Source organism: Oncorhynchus masou, chromosome 14, assembly GCF_036934945.1.
Source record: "Oncorhynchus masou masou isolate Uvic2021 chromosome 14, UVic_Omas_1.1, whole genome shotgun sequence".
NCBI classification, from domain to species: Eukaryota; Metazoa; Chordata; class Actinopteri; order Salmoniformes; family Salmonidae; genus Oncorhynchus; species Oncorhynchus masou.
Genome location: NC_088225.1, coordinates 28,370,519 through 28,395,195, shown reverse-complemented (window position 1 = coordinate 28,395,195; position 24,677 = coordinate 28,370,519). Strand labels below are relative to the sequence as shown.

Below are 24,677 nucleotides of genomic sequence, written 5' to 3'. Positions count from 1 at the left end.
GACAGGTCGCTCCTACCAGGTGGCGTGAATCTGTCTCCTCGCTTTTGTTTTCTAGGCCCTCTCCTATTCTCGCTATACACCAAGTCACTTGGCTCTGTCATAACCCTCACAAATTGCTATGCAGACGACACACAATTAATCTTCTCCTTTCCCCCTTCTGATGACCAGGTTTCAGCCACACTGACAATCAGTGTGGATGAACGGATCACCACCTGCTGAACCTCGGCAGAGACGGAGCTGCTCTTCCTCCGGGGAAGGACTGCCCGTTCATGATCTCGCCATCACGGTTGACAACTCCATTGTGTCCTCCTCCCAGAGCGCTAAGAACCTTGGCGTGATCCTGGACAACACCCTTGTTCTCAACCAACATCATGGCGGTGGCCCGTTCCTGTAGGTTCATGCTCTACAACATGGACCCTTCACACTGAAGTCTAATCCAGGCACTTGTCATCTCCCGTCTGGATTACTGCAACTCGCTGTTGGCTGGGCTCCCTGCCTGTGCCATTAAATACTCATCCAGAAAGCCCGTCTGGTGTTCAACCTTAAGTTCTCTCCCGTCACCCCGCTCCTCCGCTCTCTCCACTGGCTTCCAGTTGAGCTCGCATCCGCTACAAGACCATGTGTGCCTACGGAGCTGTGAGGGGCGGCACAGTACCTCCAGGCTCTGATCAGGCCCTACACCCCAGGCACTGCGTTCATCCACCTCTGGCCTGCTCGCCTCCCTACCATTGAGGAAGTACAGTTCCCGCTCAGCCCAGTCAAAACTGTTCGCTGCTCTGGCCCCCAATGGTGGAACAAACTCCCTCACGCGCCAGGACAGAGTCAATCCCACCTTCCGGAGACACCTGAAACCCCACCTCTTCAAGGAATACCTAGGATAGGATAAGTAATCCTTCTCTTAATGATTTAGATGCACTATTGAGTGGCTGTTCCACTGGATGTCAGAAGGTGAATTCACCAATTTGTAAGTCGCCTGGATAAGAGCGTCTGCTAAATGACTTAAATGTAATGTAATGTAATGCTTCGAGGCAAGCAACCCTGGCATGCATGAAAGCACCAGCTGTTCCAGACGACTGTGTGATAATGCTCTCGGTCATGTGACCTTTAAACAGGTCAACATTCACAAAGCCGCGGGCCAGACGGATTACCAGGACGTGTACTCAAAGCATGCGCTGACCAACTGGCAAGTGTCTTCACTGACATTTTCAATCTCTGCCTGACTGAGTCTGTAATACCTACATCTTTCAAGCAGACCACCAAAAAATCCCTGTGCCCAAGGAAGCGATGGTAACCTGCCAAAATGATTACCGCCCTGTAGCACTTACATCAGTAGCCATGAAGTGATTTGAAAGGCTGGTCATGGCTCACATCAACAGCATCATTCCAGTTACAGTAGACCCACTCCATTTCGCATACCGCCCCAACAGATCCACAGATGACGCAATCGCATTCCACACTGCCCTTTTCCACCTGGACAAAAGGAACACATGAGAATGCTGCTCATTGACTACAGCTCAGTGTTCAACACCATAGTGCCCACAAAGCTCATCACTAAGCTGACCCTGGGACTAAACACCTCCCTCTGCAACTGGATCCAGGACTTCCTGACAGACTACACCAAATGTGTACATTTGGGAACACTGGCCTAGTGGTTAGTGTGGCCAGTAACCAAAACGTTGCTGGTTGGAATAACTGAGCAGTCTGTGTGCCCTTGTACATGACACTTACCTCCAATTTGCTCCAAGGACAAGCATACTAATATAACTGACCTTCTAAAAAGACATTTCACTGCACCTATCTGGTGTATATTACAATCAAAACAATTTTTGGGGGCAAACCTGAACTTTGTTACAATCAGGAGAAAAATAATTGCCCCGCCACTATGGGACCTGTGGTGGCACCTCTGTCCAATCAGATTCAAGGAAATCACAGGTTGTGTGGGTTGGGCAGAACGTCCATAGAAAGCAGAGCGCTGGTATTATTTTAACGGAAACTCACTCCCGATAGACAAACTCTTTACAGAAATGTTGTAACAGCCTAGAATGGGGTTTAAAACCTACAGTTGCATATACTAACATGGCATATCCTACACATATAGCATACCTTGTAATACAATCTTTAAAAAAGCTGGCCAAAATGTTTATGTTCTCTGCAATTTGATGACCAGAGTTTAATTTCTAAACCAGATAAGTTATCAAATGTCAGCAGCTGCCCAATACCATGGTGGGTATGCATAATGTCTGGGTGGTTTCATACCTAATTATTAACTTTACCATGTTTAAAGAGAAGTCTGATTTGTTAACCATCTACCAAGTAGCCCTTTAGAAGGCTTTCAATAAGCTCCCTGGTCTTCGAGGGACCTTACAGATTTATGGGGGAACAGACAAATGGGTAGTCATTCAAAATCATGTCATCCTCCATTATTTCAGTCCATGTAACTTGTGATTTAAGGCACATTTTATTCCTTAACTAATTACCTAAACAAAGTGGGTTGATACTTATAGCTATTTTAGTTTAAGGAAGCAAAACAAATACCTGGTTATACATTAAATATTCGTTTATTAGAAGTTGAGGATAAGGTTGTTTAAATTCTGATTTTATGACAAAAACCACTACCCTTCACTGTGGACCACAGCAGCCAAGTTTACCATCTCCATTGCCAATAAAGCTCAGTTGGTAGAGCAGGGTTCTGTCAATAGGGTTGGACACGTGGCTCAGTTGGTAGAGCAGGGTTCTGTCAACGCCACGGTTGTGGGTTTTATTCCCACTTGGGTCCAGTAAGGTGATATTTTTTTTTTAAGTGGCTCGAAATAACAGCGTCTGCTAAATTATTGAAATGTACAGAACATTTATTCCACTGAACATTATCCGACTTCTAAAGCAAGGAAGAAAGATGCAAAGTGGCTTAATTTGGTCATTGACATTACAATGCTGAAGCCCTGGTTTAGACCCCAAACTACTGAAGGGCCACATTCAGTAGACAAATGTTTAATGTTAGAGAGATTCCATTCAAACCGACATGTCAGAAGACACTGTTATTCATGTATAGAACATACCATCTGAACTTTATACATTACACCCTGTTGAACGCGTCCCAGGCTTTATGGTATTTCAGGAACACTGTTCCATTTACAGACAAGCATATCGAAAACGATTTGGGGTTTCAATAACACCTTTGGTTCCAGTTTAAAAACAAGCGACAAATGAATGACATAAGAAATTATTACCTTGAGTGCTATATATCTATATCTATATCTATATCTATATCTATATCTATATCTATATATATTTATTTTAAATTGCACTTGTAGAAGTGACCAGTAAACAATTTAAAATCACAACAACTTGCATTTGTAGCTGTGTTTCCTCATGTAATTGCAGGCATCTTTAGTCACTGAGCAGTGAGTGGATGGATGAACTACTTCTTGGGTAGTGCTATCCCCTTGTACCAGGCACAGGACCCATCTTGCCTCTTGATACAGGCAAGGGTTTGGCCATTGTCGGTTCCCAAGTCTGTCCACAGGCATGTATCCGAGGTGCTGATTGGACAGGGGAGGGAAGTGCAGCGGATGATCTGTGGATCAGAGTAGAGAGAAGACCAAGATCACGGACTGTTCATTACCTCAATACTCAAGCATTTGCAAATGTGACCAGAATAGTATACTCCCTTTAAGAAAATGTGCCATGTAACTATTTAACAAAACTGGTGTATAGTAATTACTATAAATCCCAACACACACACACACCTTGCAATCACAGCCGCTTTGGTAGCGGTGAGTCAAGCTGTTCTTTTTGCAACACTCAAGTCCTCCCAGGGCGGATTATAGCCACACAGTGTTACAGACATCCTTCCAGTCTTCAGCTTGCCTACAGACAAGAGATAGTGAGTCAATGTACTGTGGGGAAAACATGGTGTAGGGTACAGTTGCATGCTGATCTTGGCTCAGTTTAGCATTTGCTCCACTAATGGTTAGGCTACATCACCCTGGAGCATGAAGATACTGATGCAGCCCAGAACAGATTTATCATCATAAGTGTACACACACGTATTAACTAATGCATTAGTTGTGTACATTTACAGTGCCTATAGAAAGTCTAAGCGCCTTGAACTTGTCACATTGTTGTGTCCGTCTCATGCATTTACACTGAACAAAAAATATAAAAATGCAACATGTAATGTGTTGGTCCCATGTTTCATGAGCCACAATAAAAGATGGCAGATATTATCCAAACACACAAAAAGCTTATTTACCTCAAAACATGCACAGTTCTGTCACAACACCACAGATGTCTCAAGTAGAGGGGCGTGCAATTGGCATACTGACTCAGGAATGTCCACCAGAGCGGTTTCCAGAGAATTGAATGCTGATTTCTCTACCATAAGCCACCCCATTTTAGAGAATTTAGCAGTACCTCCAAACCGATCAACGGCAGACCACGTGTATGGCATTGTGTGCAAGCGATTTGCTGATGTAAACGTTGTGGTCAGAGTGCCCTATGGAGGCGGTGAGGTTATGCTATGGGCAGACATACGGACAATGAAAACTGCATTTTATCAATGGCAATTTCAATGCACAGCGATACTTTTCACCCACCTCCATCACCTCATGTTACAGCATGATAATGCACAGCCCCATGGCGCAATGATCTTCACACAATTCCTGGAAGCTGATAATGTCCAGTTCTCCCATACCCTGTATACTCAAGACACTATTGAGCATGTTCGGGATGCTCTGGATCAACATGTTCCAGTTCCTGCCAATATCCAGCAACTTCACAGCCATTGAAGAGGAACGAGACAACATTCAACAGTCTAAACTACTAAGCAAAGGAGATGTGTTGCGCTGCACGGGGAAAATGGTTGGAACACCAGATACAGACGGCCCTACATTTTTGTAAAGGTACATTATCTGCGACCAACAGATGCATATCTTTATTCCCAGTCATGTGAAATCCCTAGATAAAGGCCTTATTAATATTATGATGTAGGCTGTTGTTGTGATGTAATTGTTTTATTTATGATGTAGGCTGTTGTTTTGTTGTGATGTGAATGTTTTATTCCTGTTTGGAACCCAGTAAGAAGAGCTGCTAAGTACTAAAAATACTAAATACTTTTGCAAGAGTGAAACACCTATTAATTTAAAATCAAATTAAATGTTATTCGTCTCTGTCAGAGTCCTTTAAGAACAGTGGGTTTGGAGTCAGGAGCAGAGAGCAGAGGGTTTGAATAAATGTATATTTTATTACCGGAAAACACGGTAACGCCAAAAACACGGTGCATCAACTGACCGGCCCATACACAGGACCCAAAATGTCCAGAAAAATATACAATCCACGGGTGTCAGGCTGTGGGTAACTGGTGCATGCAATCAGGCTCAGGAGAGCAGAGATGAGTGTACTTAAAGGTAATTTATTCCACAAACAGCACCAGTTTAAAACAAATGCTAAAGGTGTGTGAAATAACCGGTCACTCGTAAATAACGTGAGTAATAACGAACCCGGCAAACAGTACCAGCCAACACGTAACGACTTGAACATTATATACAAACACACACACAATCATGGGGGAAACAGAGGGTTAAATAATGAACATGTAACTGGGGAATAGAAACCAAGTCTGTAGAAAACAAAGACAAAACAAATGGAAAATGAAAAGTGGATCGGCGATGGCTAGAAAGCTGGTGACATCGACCGCCAAACGCCGTCCGAACAAGGAGAGGGACCGACTTCAGTAGAAGTCGTGACAACGGGTGTTGACTTTACCATGAATTGCTTGCTCACGAGCCCTTCCCAACAATGCAGAGTGAAAGAAATATGATTAAAATAGTAACACAAAAGGAATAAAATATACGAAAATGAAGCTATATACAGGGGTACTAGTACCAGATCAATGTGCAGAGGTACGAGGTATTTGAGGTAGATATGTACATGAAGGCAGGGTAAAGTGACTAGGCATCAGGATAGATAATAATAAGGTATTTGAGGTAGATATGTACATGAAGGCAGGGTAATGTGACTAGGCATCAGGATAGATAATAATAAGGTATTTGAGGTAGATATGTACATGAATGCAGGGTAATGTGTCTAGGCATCACGATAGATAATAATAAGGTATTTGAGGTAGATATGTACATGAAGGCAAGGTAAAGTGACTAGGCATCAGGATAGATAATAATAAGTTATTTGAGGAAGATCTGTACATGAAGGCAGGGTAAAGTGACTAGACATCAGGACAGATAATAATATGAGTAAAATTAAGAATGGAGTAGGAGCAGCAAATTAGGTGTGTGTGTGTGTGTGTGAATGTGTGTGGGTTTTGTGTGAGTGTCAGTTCAGTGTGTCTAAAGTGTGTATATAAAGTCTTGTCAGTTTCATGTGATAGGGAAGATATACAAAACGTTGCAGAGAGCATATCCAACTGACAATCTCTGAGAAACAAATATGGTAACCACGACTTAAAAAGAACTGATGTTGGCACAAGATGGATGGAAAGTTTGAGCTTAACTAACAAAATTACAGTTAACTGAAATGTCCGCGCAATCCAGTATAAACTAATGTATAGAATTTATTATGCAAGAGACTAATTCTACAGCACAACAGCAGGGGGTCTTAAGTGTAAAACAAATAATGACTCAATAAACCATGCTTTCTGAACCAATAGAACTAACAGGGCTGGTCTTCCTTTATGCATGGTTGTATCATGTAGGTCTATAGTGCCTTCAGAAAGTATTCAGAACCCTGGACTTTATCTACTTTTTGTTAGGTTATTAAAAACATGTTTTTAATAACCTATCTACACACAATACCCCATAATGTGAAAGCAAAAACAGGTTTTTAGAAATGTTAGCTCATTTATATAATGACAAGTAATTCAGACCCTTTACTCAGTACTTTGTTGAAGCACCTTTGGCAGCAATTACAGCCTCAAGTCTTCTTGGGTGTGACGCTACAAGCTTGGTACACTGGTATTTGGGGAGTTTCTTCCATTCTTCTCTGCAGATCCTCTCAAACTCTGTCACGGGGGTGGGGAGCGTTGCTGCACAGCTTTTTTCACGTGCCTCCTGAAATGTTCAATGTTCGATGTTCAATCGGGTTCAAGTCTGGGCTCTGGCTGGGCCACTCAAGGACATTCAGAGACTTGTCCCGAAGCCATTTCTGTGTTGTCTTGGCTGTGTGCTTAGCGTCATTGTCTTGTTGGAAGGTGAACCTTCCCCCCAGTCTGAAGTCCTGAGTGCTCTGGAGCAGGTTTTCATCAAGCATCTCTCTGTACTTTGCTCCGTTCATCTTTCCCTCGATCCTGACTAGTCTCCCAGCCCCTTCCTGGTGAAAAACCTCACCACAACATGATGCTGCCACCACCATGCTTCACCGTAGGGATGGTGCCAGGTTTCCTCCAGATGTGACGATTGGCATTCATATAAGGTTTCAATCTTGTTTTCATTAGACCAGAGAATATTATTTCTCATGGTTTTACAGTCTTTTGGTGCCTTTTGGCAAACTCCAAGCAGGCTATCATGTGCCTTTTCCTGAGAAGTTGACCTGACCTTAGAGAGCTTTTTATGTCTCTATTTTGGTTTGGTCAGGGTGTGATTTGGGTGGGCATTCTATGTTCTATTTTCTAGGTTTTTGTGCTTCTATGTTTTGGCCGGGTATGGTTCTCAATCAGGGAAATCTGTCTATCGTTGTCTCTGATTGGGAATCATACTTAGGCAGCTTTTTTTCCCTGTTGTATTTTTGGGTAGTTGGCTTTGTTAGAGGCATTATAGCCGAAATTAAGCTTCACGGTCATTTCCTTGTTTTGTTGGCTACATTTCTATAAATAAAAGGAATATGTACGCTCACCACGCTGCATTCATTCCGATGCACTCATTCCGATGCACTCATTCCGATGACGGCCGTGACAGAACTACCCACCACCAAGGGACCAAGCAGCGTGGCCAGGAGGAGCATGGATCCTGGGAACGGGAGAAGAGAGAGTGGAGGACATTGTGGACGTGGGAGCAGGTTATGGCAGGGGACAAGACACTGCCATGGAAACAGGCGGAAGTAGCGAGGGAGGAACGACGACGTTACCAGGAGTTGCCCCGCAATGAAGCAGACATGAGAGGCAGTCCCCAATTTTTTGGGATGGGGCACACTGGTCAGGCACCGTGTTATTCGGTGGAGTGTCTGCAGAGCGCGTTCACAGCCCGGAGCGCTATATCCCAGCTCCCCGCATCTGCCAGGCTAGGGTGAGCATCCAGCCAGGACGGGTTGTGCAGGCTCTACGCTCGAGGCCTCCAGTGTGCCTCCACGGCCCAGTGTATCCGGTGCCTCCTCAAAGAACATAACCTCCAGTATGTCTCCCCAGCCTGGTGAGTCCCGTGCCTGCGCCCAGAACCAAGATTCTTGTATGTCTCCGCAGCCTGGTGAGCACTGTGGCAGCTCCACGCACCAGGCTGCCCATATGTTTCCTCACATCATTGATGATCCATGGCAAGAAGCCTCCAGTGATGATCCATGGCACGAAGCCTGCAGTGATGATCCATGGCACGAAGCCTCCAGTGATGATCCATGGCAAGAAGCCTCCAGTGAGGATCCATGGCACGACGCCTCCAGTGATGAGGCATGGCACAAAGCCTCCAACGACGGCCTCCAGTCCAGAGCCACCAGCGAGGGTCTCCAGTCCGGAGCCTCAAGCGACGGCCTCCAGTGCGGAGCCTCCAACGAGGGTCCCCAGTCCGGGGCCCGCAACAAGGGTGCCCAGTCCGGGGCCCGCAACGAGGGTCCCCATTCCGGGGCCCTTTCCACATTTTTTATAAATGTGCAAAAATGTGCAAAAAACTGTTTTTGCTTTGTCATTATGGGGTATTGTGTGTAGATTGAGGAGGATTTGTATTTATTTAATCCATTTTAGGCTGTAACGTAACAAAATGTGGGAAAAGCCAAGGGGTCTGAATACTTTCCGAATGCACTGTATCTCTTTTCTCAAATGACATAACATTCACATTTTTATTCCTAGTATTAATTAAGCTCTGCACTAACAGACATCAATGTAGCACACAGATGATCGTATTATCACATTCACATGAGTTATTACAATCTATGATTCTCTATTAATATCAGTGGTGTAGTGGTAAAAAAGGTGGGTCATGTATAAGACAAACAACCACAGACATAAACACATTACATTTATTTTATGTATTGTTTGCCTTTTGATTGTGTTTTAATGTAGGCCTATTGACACGTTCTGACCTTAGTTCTGTTGTTATGTTTTTGTTTTAGTATGGTCAGGGCGTGAGTTGGGTGGGTTGTCTATGTTCCTTTTTCTATGTTTTGGAATTTCTGTGTTTGGCCTGGTATGGTTCTCAATCAGAGGCAGCTGTCAATTGTTGTCCCTGATTGAGAACCATAATTAGGTAGCCTGGTTTCACTTTCGAGTTGTGGGTGATTGTTTCCTGTGTCTGTGTTTGTACCATACGGGACTGTTTCGATTTTCGTTTGTTCATTCACGTTGTTATTTTGTATTTTTGTAGTGTTCCGTTTTTACATTAAAATTGACAATTACCACACTGCACATTGGTCCGACATCTCTTACTCCTTGTCAGAAGAAGAGGACAATTGTTACACCTATAGGGAAGACAGGCCATGTCCAGATGTTCATATTGAAATATACAGTGTAAAAAATAAAAATGAATCCTAACTTGTTTTAAAGATTATTACAGATTGTCTCTGGGGATCCCACATGGGGCCCCAACGCCTAGTTTGTGACCACTGTACTAACCTCTCTCTCTGCTTGCTTTCTCTCTCTGCTTGCTTTCTCTCTCTGCTTGCTTTCTCTCTCTCTCTCTCTCTCTCTCTCTTTCTCTCTTCTCTCTCTCTCTCTCTCTCTCTCTCTCTCTCTCTCTGTTTGCTTCCTCTCTCTCTCTCTCTCTCTCTCCCTCCCTCCTGCTCCCTCCTGCATACATTGCAGCCTGCCTCTGCCTCACCGCTCATCGCACCACATCACTGTCTGTCCTACTCACTGTAATGCAAAGTTATTGATAGAATTTAGTAGCCAATAGTTTCTCCTGCTGAGGAATGCTCTGTTTTAATGCTTCTTACTTCATCCCTCTCGTTGGCTAAGTAATAACCCGAGCCCAACGTTACTGTAATAGAGCTAGCCACCTGACTGACATATCTATAAGCGACTATTTACCAGTTGTGCACTCATTCCCCGAGAGCCGTTTTTACAGTGGTGTAAAGTACTTAAGTAGTATTTTAAAGTATTTTTACTTAAGTCGGTTTTTGGGGTATATGTACTTTACTTTACTATTGATATTTTGGACATCTTTTACTTCACTACATTCCTAAAGAAAATACTGTACTTCTTACTCTTACTTCTTACTTCTTACTGTACTTCTTGGGGCGGCAGTGTAGCCTAGTGGTTAGAGCATTGGACTAGTAACCGAAAGGTTGCAAGTTCAAATCCCCGAGCTGACAAGGTACAAAATCTGTCGTTCTGCCCCTGAACAGGCAGTTAACCCACTGTTCCTAGGCTGTCATTGAAAATAAGAATTTGTTCTTAACTGACTTGCCTAGTAAAATAAAGATAAAAAATACATTTATCCTGATACCCAAAACTACTTGTTACATTTTGAGTGCTTAGCAGGACATGAAAATGGTCCAATTCACGCACTTATCAAGAGAACATCCCTGGTCATCTCTACTGCGTCTGATCTGGTGGACTCACTAAACACAGAGGCTTTGTTGTAAATTATGTCTGAGTGTTGGGGAGTGCCCCTGGCTATCCATAAGGTAATACAATTATGCCATCTGGTTTGTTTAATATAAGGAATTTGAAGTTCTTTATACTTTTACTTTGATTACTAAGTATATATTAGCAATTACATTTACTTTTAACACTTAAGTATATTTAAAACCTTACACTTTGAGTTTTACTCAAATAGTATTTTACTGGGTGACTTTCACTTTTACTTGAGTCATTTTCTATTAAGGTATCTTTACTTTTACTCAAGTATGACAATTGAGTAGTTTTTCCACCACTGCGTTTTTGTTTGTTTGGGGATGTCTACATGGCAGGAGAAGGGTTTTAAAATGGCCTTTTGTCCAGCACCTTGCAAACACACTGTCAGCAGCCATGCAACGTTTCTAGTTTTGCCTACTTCTCTAGTGACTTTTGATCAACACTGGAAGCAATATTTAGATGTTGACCTAACATTTATTCTCTTTATTGTGTACAAAATATACATTTGCGTTATTCATTTATTTGTCAAATTAGATAAAATTACAGAGGTCCGGATCTCTGTGTTCTCATATGTATGCTGAGCAAAAATATAAATGCAACATGCAACAATTTCAAAGATTTTACTGAGTTACAGTTCATATAAGGAAATCAGTCAATTGAAATAAATAAATTAGGCCCTAATCTATGGATTTCACATGACTGGGCAGGGGTACAGCCATGGGTGGGCCTGGAAGAGAAATAAGCTTTTTGTGCGTATGGAACATTTCTGTGATCTTTTATTTCAGCTTGTGAAACATACTGTAGGATCAACACTTTAGATGTTGCATATATATTTTCGTTCAGTGTATTTACAGTCATGATTGGAAAACCTGACTTTGTCAAATGACGAAGAAAACGACACACTAAAACATGTAATTCCCTGTTAGTTGTGCACTTCAAAAGTGTATGCTTCAGTTGATGACGTTGTCAGACTGCTTTCCCTGTTCAGGAAGACCACAATGTGTGATTTGTCCATTACACGAAAGAGGAAGTACTGTAGCTAACTAACAGGATTTGACAAAAGTTTGAGGTTGTTTTCACAAAGATTGTTGTCTGTGACAAAATTTTGACATTAGGTAGAGATTGTTTTCTATGACAAATTCTGACATTTAAAAACGTTTGTATCCTTTACATTTTTTCTGTCAACTTCGAGAATGATGAAATGCTCAGCATGTACCAGGTTCTTGGCAGAAAAATAAGAAGTACAGTATATACATTGTCACGACTTCCGCCGAAGTCGGTTCCTCACCTTGTTCGGCCGGCGTTCGGCGGTCGACGTCACCGGTCTTCTAGCCATCGCCGATCCACCTTTCATTTTCCATTTGTTTTGTCTTGTTTTTCCACACACCTGGTTCACATTCCCTCATTACTTGTCGTGTATATAACCCTCTGTTCCCCCCATGTCTGTGTGTGAAATTGTTTATTGTAAAGTGTTTGTGCACTCTGACTGGTTCGCAACGGGTTATTTTGTACCCATATTTTGTTGTTCTGGGTGCAGTTGTTTTTTTTTCATATTAAACTGCTTTGGGTTTTACCCAGTTCTGCTCTCCTGCGCCTGACTTCCCTGCAGCCAGTCACGCACCCCTTACAAAATTAAGATGGATGATAGCCACCCAAGCAACCTCTTGCAAAACTGATTGTGAAATCTGTGGTTTTTTGCTTTGACACATCAAACCACATTTTCCTTTTTCTCAAACATGTATGAAAGCATCCGTCTCTATTTCAAAAAGTTCACATATTTAAAAATAAATGCACAACAATGATATAAAAAGAGAACTAGCTGAACTTTAAGCCATATAAGGTGCTTTGGTTGTCTCAGCTACACAAAAATAAAATGGTATCTTATTGCTTCACCAATCATCTTGCCTATATCTCTGGGACTTTATTATTTTGGTTGTAGGTTAACATCTGATTTCCTGTGATAACCACTTAACATGTCTTAGTAGAGAGTGAAATATATTTATAGTCATGTGTGCCAGATCAAACCTCTTGATACTGGGCCCAATATGAGATCACTCTGCAGGAAAAGGCTGTGAGATGGCAGTAGGCCATACAGTACAGTGGCTCTAGGAGAACGTGCCTGTCTTGACAGTGGCATACTCTGTTTTTCCACCGCTCTCCAGACTCACTGCTGCGTTCCTTTTTCCTTTCATGTAGACGATGGTGGAGTATGTCACTGAGGGATCCTCCTGTAGAGAGGGACAGTAAGAGACACAGGCACTGCTGCTGACATCTAGGGATGCACAGATTTACACTCATTTACACTGTAGATAATGTTTATACTAACAAACACACACTCTCTCTCTCTCACGCTCACTCTCTCTCTCTCTCTCACACACACACACACACACACACACACACACACACACACACACACACACACACACACACACACACACACACACACACACACACACACACACACACACACACACACACACACACACACACACACACACACACACACACACTGTAGTTCTCTTACTGGAGCACTGATGGGTGTTGTTGTCTCCTCTTGGTTGTTGTTTCTGGGTTCTTGAACCGTATCATACATTACAGAGGGATCATCCTAGAGAGGAGAGATACAATGAGACACCACAGGCGGCTGGTGGCACGTTAATTGGGGAGGATGGGCTCATAGTAATGGCTGGAATGGAATCAATGAAATGGTATTGGACCCGTTTTCTTTGTGTTTGATGCCATTCCATTCACTTCATTCAAGCTGTTATTCTGAGCCGTCTTGCTTTCAGCAGCCTCATGTTTGAGACAAAACAGTGACTTCCACAGCACAGAAATTGCACAACGATCGAGACGTTATCTTTCCTGAGACCCTAATTTGTCCACTGAATTTGACATGACTTGATCCAGTAACAGTCTTTAAGACACATACAAACACACTGTCTCTTACTGGTACACTGAGCGGTACTGTTGTCTTGTCGCTTAAACCAGTGTTTCTGTCTGACATCGTGGAACACATTGCAGAGGAATCATCCCAGGAGAAAGAAAATAAGACACACCTACAGTAACCTTGTCCCATTAACCGTATAATACCACAATGATAAGTGGGATGTGACAAGTGGCAGTAATAAAGCCTCTCTTGAAAAGGCTGAACCTTGACCCAGAAAATATAAAGAACTATCGGCCTATATCGAATCTCCCATTCCTCTCAAAAGATTTTGAAAAGGCTGTTGCGCTGTTACTGCCTTCCTGAAGACAAACAATGTATACGAAACACTTCAGTCTGGTTTTAGACCCCATCATAGCACTGAGACTGAACTTGTGAAGGTGGTAAATGACCTTTTAATGGCGTCAGACAGAGGCTCTGCATCTGTCCTCGTGCTCCTAGACCTTAGTGCTGCTTTTGATACCATCGATCACCACATTCTTCTGGAGGGATTGGAAACCCAAATTGGTCTACACGGACAAGTTCTGGCCTGGTTTAGAGCTTATCTGTCGGAAAGATATTAGTTGGTCTCTCTGGATGGTTTGTCCTCTGACAAATCAACTGTAAATTTCGGTGTTCCTCAAGGTTCCCTTTTAGGACCACTATTGTTTTCACTATATATTTTACCTCTTGGGGATGTCATTCAGAAACATAATGTTAACTTTCACTGCTATGCGGATGACACACAGCTGTGCATTTCAATGAAACATGGTGAAGCCCCAAAATTGCCCTCCCTGGAAGCCTGTGTTTCAGATATAAGTAAGTGGTTAGCTGCAAATTTTGTACTTTTAAACTCGGACAAAACAGAGATGCTTGTTCTAGGTCCCAAGAAACAAAGAGATCTTCTGATGAATCTGACCATTAATCTTGATGGTTGTACAGTCATCTCAATTAAAACTGTGAAGGACCTTGGCGTTACTCTGGACCCTGATCTCTCTTTTGACGAATACATCAAGACTGTTTCAAGGAAAGATCTACATAACATTGCAAAAATCAGAAACTTCAGGCAGAAAAATTAATCCATGCTTTTTTTCTAGGTTAGACTACTAACTAGAACCAAAAAAATGTGATCATATTACTCCAGTGCTAGCCTCTCTACACTGGCTTCGTGTTAAGGCAAGGGCTGATTTCAAGGTTTTACTGCTAACCTACAAAGCATTACATGGGCTAGCTCCTACCTATCTTTCCGATTTGGTCCTGCCGTACATACCTACACATACGCTATGGTCACAAGACGCCGTGCCTCCTGACTGTACCTAGAATTTCTAAGCAAACAGCTGGAGGCAGGGCTTTCTCCTATAGAGCTCCATTTTTATGGAATGGTCTGCCTACCCATGTGAGCGACGCAGACTCGGTCTCAACCTTTAAGCCTTTACTGAAGACTCATCTCTTCAGTAGGTTATATGATTGAGTGTAGTCTGGCCCAGGAGTGTGAAGGTGAACTGAAAGGCTCTGGAGCAACGAACCGCTCTTGCTGTCTCTGCCTGGCCGGTTCCCTTCTTTCCACTGGGATTCTCTGCCTCTAACCCTATTACAGGGGCTGAGTCACTGGCTTACTGGTGCTCTTCCATGTCGTCCCTAGGAGGGGTGCATCACTTGAGTGGGTTGAGTCGCTGACATGATCTTCCTGTCCGGGTTGGCGCCCCACCTTGTGTCGTGGTGGAGATCTTTGTGGGCTATACTCGGCCTTGTCTCAGGATGGTAAGTTGGTGGTTGAAGATATCCCTCTAGTGGTGTGGGGGCTGTGCTTTGGCAAAGTGGGTGGGATTATATCCTGCCCGTTTGGCCCTGTCCGGGGTTATCGTCATGGGGCCACAGTGTCTCCTGACCACTCCTGTCTCAGCCTCCAGTATTTATGCTGCATTAGTTTATGTGTCGGGGGGTGAGGGTCAGTCTGTTATATCTGGATTATTTCTCCTGTCTTATCTGGTGTCCTGTGTGAGTTTAAGTATGCTCTCTCTAACTCTTTCTTTCTTTCTTTCTCTCTCTCTTTCGGAGGACCTGAGCCCTAGGACCATGCCTCAGGACTACCTGGCGTGATGACTCCTTGCTGTCCCCAGTCTATCTGGCCGTGCTGCTGCTCCAGTTTCAACTGTTCTGCCTGCGGCTATGGAACCCTGACCCGTTCACCGGACGTGCTACCTGTCCCAGACCTGCTGTTTTCAACTCTCTAGAGACAGCAGGAGCGGTAGAGATACTCTGAATGATCCGCTATGAAAAGCCAACTGACATTTATTCCTGAGGTGCTGACCTGTTGCACCCTCGACATCCACTGTGAGTATTATTATTTGACCATGCTGGTCATTTATGAACATTTGAACATCTTGGCCATGTTCTGTTATAATCTCCACCCGGCACAGCCTTAAGAGGACTGGCCACCCCTCATAGCCTGGTTCCTCTCTAGGTTTCTTCCTAGGTTCTGGCCTTTCTAGTGAGTTTTTCCTAGCCACCGTGCTTCTACACCTGCATTGCTTGCTGTTTGTGGTTTTAGGCTGGGTTTCTGTACAGCACTTTGTGACATCAGCTGAGGTAAGAAGGGCTTTATAAATACATTTGATTGATTGATTGTTCTATCTATCTTCCTTTCCCATCACTCTCAATGTGATAGAGCTTCTAAATGATTTATTTACCTTTTTCTCTCCTTCTGTTTTGCTCCCACTACTTTTCTCTCCTGTGTTTTTCTTTCCTGGGGATTAAAAACAGAGTTTAATACACAAAACAAATCATTTCCACATTCCACTGAAGTCATTGCTTTTCTGAGTGGTTGCAATTATGGAATACATACTGTACCTTTGTTTCTCTTGTATATGTACCAAGCCACTCCAGTGATGATCAGAATGACTGGTAGAACAGCCAGTAAGGTGTATTGGATTGGATTGTATTGTTGAGGGGAAGCAGATGGATCTTCTTCTGAAGTCCCCACTGTGTCTGCCCCTAAAGGACATGACAGTGTTCTGTCAATCTACAGTGTAACAGATAGCTTGGCTGTGTACAAAAGAGAACTCTTCCAGTACAGTCCAATACAAGAGATTATGGGGTCAGCTTGACTACTGATTTTTGTTCAAAGTTCTGTAAATGTACTGGCCCTTTGATGGGAATATGGGTTATATAAACAGAAACATACGTTTAAATGATTTCATTTTAATATTATTTTTATGGAGAAGAATTTCATGACAAACATTCACTGACCTTTAGGTGACGTTGTTGGTATTAGGAATGTTGTAATGTCTAGTCCATTTGGTTGAGTTAATGGTGGATGTTTGGTGGTAGTGGTTGTGAGGGGTTGGTATTTCCCAAACAGACAAGAGGAACATTAGCCAGAGCATAGGCACATTACAAAACTAGATGATTATATCTGATTATAGTCTGTCAGGTTGGGTAATCTACATACTGCAGTGCTGGTGGCCTGGAAGGGCCCTTGTTTTACAGTATGTTGTTACAATATCTACAGTATGCTTTTACATCATTTACAGTATGCTGTTACAATATCTACAGTATGCTGTTACAATATCTACAGTATGATGTTACAATATTTACAATATGCTGTTACAATATTTACAGTATGCTGTTACAATATCTACAGTATGCTGTTACAATATTTACAGTATGCTGTTACAATATTTACAGTATGCTGTTACAATATCTACAGTATGCTGTTACAATATCACAGTATGCTGTTACAATATTTACAGTATGCTGTTACAATATCTACAGTATGACATTACAATATTTACAGTATGCTGTTACAATATCTACTGTATGCTGTTACAATATCTACGGTATGCTGTTACAATATTTACAGTATGCTGTTACAATATCTACAGTATGCTGTTACAATATCACAGTATGCTGTTACAATATCTACGGTATCCTGTAACAATATCTACAGTATGCTTTTACAATATCACAGTATGCTTTTACAATAGTTACAGTACGCTGTTACAATATCTACGGTATGCTGTTACAATATTTTCAGTATGCTGTTACAATATCTACAGTATGTTGTTACAATATCACAGTATGCTGTTACAATATCTACAGTATGCTGTTACAATATCTACAGTACGCTGTTACAATATCTACGGTTTGCTGTTACAATATCACAGTATTATGTTACAATATCTACAGTATGCTGTTACAATATTTACAGTATGCTGTTACAATATCTACAGTACGCTGTTACAATATCTACGGTTTGCTGTTACAATATCACAGTATTATGTTACAATATCACAGTATGCTGTTACAATATCTACGGTATGCTGTTAAAATATATCACAGTATTATGTTACAATATCTACAGTATGCTGTTACAATATCTACGGTATGCTGTTACAATATCACAGTATGCTGTTACAATATTTACAGTACGCTGTTACAATATTTACAGTATGCTGTTACAATATCACAGTATGCTGTTACAATATATACGGTATGCTGTTAAAATATATCACAGTATGCTGTTACAATATTTACAGTATGTTGTTACAATATCACAGTATGTTGTTACAATATCACAGTATGCTGTTACAATATCTACAGTATGCTGTTACAATATTTACAGTATGCTGTTACAATATCTACAGTATGCTGTTGCAATATCACAGTATGCTGTTACAATATCTACAGTATGCTGTTGCAATATCACAGTATGCTGTTACAATATTTACAGTATGCTGTTACAATATCACAGTATGCTGTTACAATATTTACAGTATGCTGTTATGCTGTTACTGTTACAATATCTACAGTTACAAAATAACAGCATGCTGTTACAATATTTACAGTATACTGTTACAATATCTACAGTATGCTGTTACAATATCACAGTATGCTGTTACAATATCTACAGTACACTGTTACAATATCTACGGTATGCTGTTACAATATCACAGTATGCTGTTACAATATCTACAGTATGCTGTTACAATATCTACAGTATGCTGTTACAATATCTACAGTACACTGTTACAATATCTACGGTATGCTGTTACAATATCACAGTACGCTGTTACAATATTTACAGTACGCTGTTACACTATCTACAGTATGCTATTACAATATCACAGTATGCTGTTACAATATCTACTGCACGCTGTTACAATATCTACGGTATGCTGTTACAAAATAACAGCATGCTGTTACAATATTTACAGTATGCTGTTACAATATCTACAGTATGCTGTTACAATATCACAGTATGCTGTTACAATATTTACACTATGCTGTTACACTATCTACAGTATGCTGTTACAATATCTACAGTATGCTGTTACAATATTTACAGTATGCTGTTACAATATCTACAGTATGCTGTTACAATATCTACAGTACACTGTTACAATATCTACGGTATGCTGTTACAATATCACAGTATGCTGTTACAATATCTACAGTACGCTGTTACACTATCTACAGTATGCTATTACAATATCACAGTATGCTGTTACAATATCTACTGCACGCTGTTACAATATCTATGGTATGCTGTTACAATATCACAGTATGCTGTTACAATATCTACAGTACGCTGTTACAATATCTACGGTATGCTGATAAAATATCACAGTATGCTGTTACAATATTTACAGTATGCTGTTACAGTATCTACAGTACGCTGTTACAATATCTACGGTATGCTGTTACAATATCTACAGTATGCTGTAAGAATATTTACAGTATGCTGTTACAATGTCATAGTATGCTGTTACAATATTTACAGTATGCTGTTACAATATTTACAGTATGCTGTTACAATATCTACGGTATGCTGTTACAATATCACAGTATGCTGTTACAATATCTACAGTATGCTGTTACAATATCTACAGTATGCTGTTACAATATCACAGTATGCTGTTACAATATCTACAGTATGCTGTTGCAATATCTACACTGTAAGAATATTTACAGTATGCTGTTACAATATCTACAGTATGCTGTTACAATATCACAGTATGCTGTTACAATATCTACAGTATGCTGTTAAATATTACAATATCTACAGTATGCTGTTACAATATCACAGTATGCTGTTACAATATCACAGTATGCTGTTTAAATATCACAGTATGCTGTTACAATATCTACAGTATGCTGTTACAATATCACAGTGTGCTGTTACAATATCTACAGTATGCTGTAAGAATATTTACAGTATGCTGTTACAATATCTACGGTATGCTGTTACAATATCACAGTATGCTGTTTAAATATCACAGTATGCTGTTACAATATCTACAGTATGCTGTTACAATATCACAGTATGCTGTTACAATATCTACAGTACGCTGTTACAATATCTACGGTATGCTGTTACAATATCACAGTGTGCTGTTACAATATCTACAGTATGCTGTAACAATATTTACAGTATGCTGTTACAATATCTACAGTATGCTGTTACAATATCACAGTATGCTGTTTAAATATCACAGTATGCTGTTACAATATTTACAGTATGCTGTTACAATATTTACAGTATGCTGTTACAATATCTACGGTATGCTGTTACAATATCACAGTATGCTGTTTAAATATCACAGTATGCTGTTACAATATCTACAGTATGCTGTTACAATATCACAGTATGCTGTTTATCAATATCAATATCTAGTATGCTGTTACAATATCACAGTATGCTGTTTAAATATCACAGTATGCTGTTACAATATCTACAGTATGCTGTTACAATATCACAGTATGCTGTTACAATGTCATAGTATGCTGTTACAATATCACAGTATGCTGTTACAATGTCATAGTATGCTGTTACAATATTTACAGTATGCTGTTACAATATCACAGTATGCTGTTACAATGTCATAGTATGCTGTTACAATATCACAGTATGCTGTTACAATGTCATAGTATGCTGTTACAATATTTACAGTATGCTGTTACAATATCACAGTATGCTGTTACAATATCACAGTATGCTGTTACAATATCTACGGTATGCTGTTACAATATCACAGTATGCTGTTACAATATCTACAGATGATTTCCAAAGTGAGTAGATAATATCAATAATGATGTTCAAAAAGATTGAAGTGATTAATAAGAATTTTCTGTCATACTTTGAATATCAATTTTGACTTCTGTCATTTGAGTCTCACTGATTTTGCACCTGTACCACCCCTGATCGTCCTCGGTGACGTGTGAGAGGAGGACAGAGAGGTTCCCAGGAGAGTTGCTATTAAACATCTCCACTCTGCCTCTGTAGAGATCACTCTGGGTTGGTATTATCTCAGGTGTCTGTTGACCTCTGAGTTTAGTCCATGTGAAGCTGGGAGGTTTTGCCTGGGTGACCAGTGAGATATACCTATGGGGGTGCTGCTATGGTGATCAGTGAGCTGAGATAAGGCGGGGCTTTACCTAGCAGAGACTTGTAGATGACCTGGAGCCAGTGGGTTTGGCGACAAGTATGAAGCGATGGCCACCCAACGACAGCGTTATTGGACACATATTTTTCTAATTAGAGAAAATGGTAGATCTCTACAACTACTACCATACACACCTAACCATATCATTCATTTTGTATCCATTTTTGCATTTTAAGTTTCCTGTTTTACTTTCTATATACACAGCGATGTAAGCTTGATATTAGCTGCATCTCTTACCTTTAACAGTGAGTTCGACGTCGCTGTATTTTTCACGGCTGATTTTGCACCTGTACCACCCCTGATCGTCCTCGGTGACGTGTGAGAGGAGGACAGAGAGGTTCCCAGGAGAGTTGCTATTAAACATCTCCACTCTGCCTCTGTAGAGATCACTCTGGGTTGGTATTATCTCAGGTGTCTGTTGACCTCTGAGTTTAGTCCATGTGAAGCTGGGAGGTTTAGCCTGGGTTTTACTACAGGAGCAGGGCAGGAGAACAGACTGGCCTGGGAATCCATTGACCACCCTTGATGGAGGTTCTGACAGAGTGCAGCCTGTTGAAACACAAAGCCATGTGTTATTGGATACTTCTTTTTCTGATTACAGAAAATCATAGATCTCTACAACTACTACCATAAACACTTAACAAACAATTACAACAAACATTACAAACAATATATAACAAACATTACAAAAAATACTACTGCTCCCTATCTTATACCTTGAAATGGCTGATATATTTTAAGATGGGCCATATCATTCATTGTGTATAGCTAGTTTTATTTAAGTGTGTTTCCTGTTTTACTTTTTATATACACAGCGATGTAAGCTTGATATTAGCTGCATCTCTTACCTTTAACAGTGAGTTCGACGTCGCTGTATATTTCACGGCTGATTTTGCACCTGTACCACCCCTGATCGTCCTCGGTGACGTGTGAGAGGAGGACAGAGAGGTTCCCAGGAGAGTTGCTATTAAACATCTCCACTCTGCCTCTGTAGAGATCACTCTTGGTTGTTATTATCTCAGGTGTCTGTTGACCTCTGAGTTTAGTCCATGTGAAGCTGGGAGGTTTAGCCTGGGTTTTACTACAGGAGCAGGGCAGGAGAACAGACTGGCCCGAGTAGACAGTGATCTTACCATAGTTAGTGACTAATAGAGTGCAGCCTGTTGAAACACAAAACAACATAAGCCATAATGTTTTAATATCATTGCAGGATTACAGAGCTCCATTAACAATACACCATCAAATATGAGATCTGTATGTAACTGTACCAACAGATTATTTTGTGTCATTTTTCATTTTGCTCGTACTTTAAACAGCAATCCACTTATGTTGACTTTGGAACATCGACAGATCTGAGATTTCATCAGCATTTTAATTGTTTTAAATCGATGCTATAAAACATTGTTATTAAACCATACAACCAAGAAACACATTTAAATCTGTATTGAAAAAAAATCAACCAACAACATTTTCTGTGTTTACTGTTTACTGAGGCATACAGTATGTATTTTTAAGCTGCAAGATATTCTGCTAACTTTCTATTTTCAACACATGCCAGATGTTGTTTGAATACATTTATCTGACACTTTTACTTATGCAGGGTAGGTAGGAGGTTATCTTTGCTATACATATGACATTATCTACAGGTTAGGAGATTGTAGGACTCACCTGCAGTGATATGAAGGAAAGAGCTGATCAGACACACAGAGATCCACATGGTGACTGTCCACTGATGTTGAGCGATATGATGTAAACCAAGAAAGAGACTGTTTGTTCAGTGCTTATTATGCGAAAACGTTCAATGCAGCTGTTTTTATCAAATCATTTCTGGGTAACAATTAAAGTACAAATCTGGCGTCTGAAGTGGCCACACAGCATTTACAGCGATGCAGACTCCACAGAAGTCAGGGTATTCATACTTCTTGCTTCACGGAGCAGAGCTGTTGTGAAGGAAGTTGTGAAGGACCTGAGTTTATGTTTTTACTGGATGTACCCCCCCCCCCCTACTGTCAACCAATCATGTCAATGTGCAGAGCCCTCTGCAGTGTTACACAATTTGGGAGGCGCATGACGATGCGGTACAGAACTTGATTTGGCCTCTGCAAGCCTCCGGAGGCTCACACCCTCCATACGGAGCCTCCGCATCACATTGCTGGATCAAGCAAAAATCATGTTTTTACTGAAATTGTTTTCAATTAAAATGGTCAAAAAGACACAAATAGCTTCTTAGCAAAGAGCAATTTCTCAAGCAAAATTCTTGCTTGAATTTGCAAGGACTGTCTGGGAGTGGTCTGAGTTGTGAGGGATACACTGAAAATGGGTGTTAAAGGCAGAGAGGTTGGGAACTCTATTTCTCATTGGTCTATTAACTAATTTACTGCCTGGTAACCAGGCAGGCCAAAACGCCAACCCACCAAAACAGACTGACATTTCAGGCAGCCTTTTAAATAGCTATTACACTAAAAGGGCATTATCATCATTTTCACAATTCTACAATATTATTCCAACCTCATAGTGTGGAAGTATAAAACACAGGTATATTAGGTTTTTGACTGCACTGGGCCTTTAAGGGAGTGAATTTGACACACTTCTCCCCCTGAGTGTTGACTGCTAATGGTATTTCTGAACGTGTGGCTGTACTCAGGGAAATCGGCTAGTGTATGAAGGTCGTCCTCCTCACTTCCTGACTCTCAACCCACATCCGGTTCCAGGCCTCTCTGACAGGCCTCTCTGCTTCTCCTTTTCTCTAAATAGTCCTATTGCTCTCATTAGTCAGCTATTGTCTATGTAGGAGATGACTATCTGTGTAGTATGCGTAGTATGATGTAATGTAATGAGAGTTACTCGTACCCTTAATCAGTCCCTTTCCCTGTGTGTGTGTGTGTGTGTGTGTGTGTGTGTGTGTGTGTGTGTGTGTGTGTGTGCGTGTGTGTGCGTGTGTGTGTGTGTGCGCGTGTGTGCGTGTGTGTGCGTGTGTGTGCGTGTGTGTGCGTGTGTGTGTGTGTGTGTGTGTGTGTGTGGAATTGTTCTTCTATCCTCGTAGGGACCTGAAATCCCCAAAAGTCCCTACAAAGATAAAAAAGTAAAATGATATTTTAAGTTACACTTAGTAAAAAGGGTTATTTGGCTGTCCCCATAGCAGAACCCTTTTTGGTTTCAGGATACCCCTTTTGGGTTCCCTGTATGAACCCAAAAGGGTTCAACCTGGAAGCAAAATGGTTCTTCAAAGGGTTCTCCTATTTAGGTTGTAGATAGCACCCTTAGGGTTGGAATCAGGGTTAGGTTTAGGGTTAGGTGTAAGGATATGGATTAGAGTAAGGGTTAGGGTTAGGGAAAATTGGATATTGAATGGAAATACATTTGAGGTCCCCAGGAGGATAGAAAATGAAGTATGTGTGTGTGTGCATTGATTGTGTTTGTCATTCTCACTCCAATATCATTAACATGGCATAAGTCATGGCAAAATGTGTATCTCTAAAAGTGCAACAAAAATGATCTCTACTCAACGGCAAATTGAATTGCTGTAAAACTGAGAAGAAGAAAACTGCCCCATGGCAAAATTAGTGGAATTGCAATTACATTT

The 24,677-nt window shown here is 41.1% G+C and overlaps 1 protein-coding gene across 1 annotated transcript; it reads right to left on the bottom strand.

The window, feature by feature from the left end:
• Positions 1-11,226: 11,226 nt before the first annotated feature.
• Positions 11,227-23,029, bottom strand: LOC135554677 (uncharacterized). The gene is made up of 8 exons (XM_064987096.1): positions 22,763-23,029; positions 21,943-22,254; positions 21,332-21,643; positions 16,899-16,937; positions 16,500-16,643; positions 16,340-16,395; positions 13,251-13,334; positions 11,227-12,954 (listed from the first exon to the last, which is right to left on the bottom strand). Exons 1-8 carry the CDS (start codon positions 22,809-22,811, stop codon positions 12,832-12,834), a joined length of 1,119 nt encoding a protein of 372 aa, XP_064843168.1. The 5' UTR covers positions 22,812-23,029; the 3' UTR covers positions 11,227-12,831.
• Between the last annotated feature and the right edge of the window lie 1,648 nt (positions 23,030-24,677).

Coding starts and splice junctions, on each gene's coding strand:
- LOC135554677 (XM_064987096.1), bottom strand. CDS start 22,811: ATGTGGATCTCTGTGTGTCTGATCAGCTCTTTCCTTCATATCACTGCA. Junction 21,644..21,942: donor CGTCGAACTCACTGTTAAAG/GTAAGAGATGCA, acceptor GTGTTTCAACAG/GCTGCACTCTGTCAGAACCT. Junction 13,335..16,339: donor AAACAGAAGGAGAGAAAAAG/GTAAATAAATCA, acceptor TCTCCTCTCTAG/GATGATCCCTCTGTAATGTA.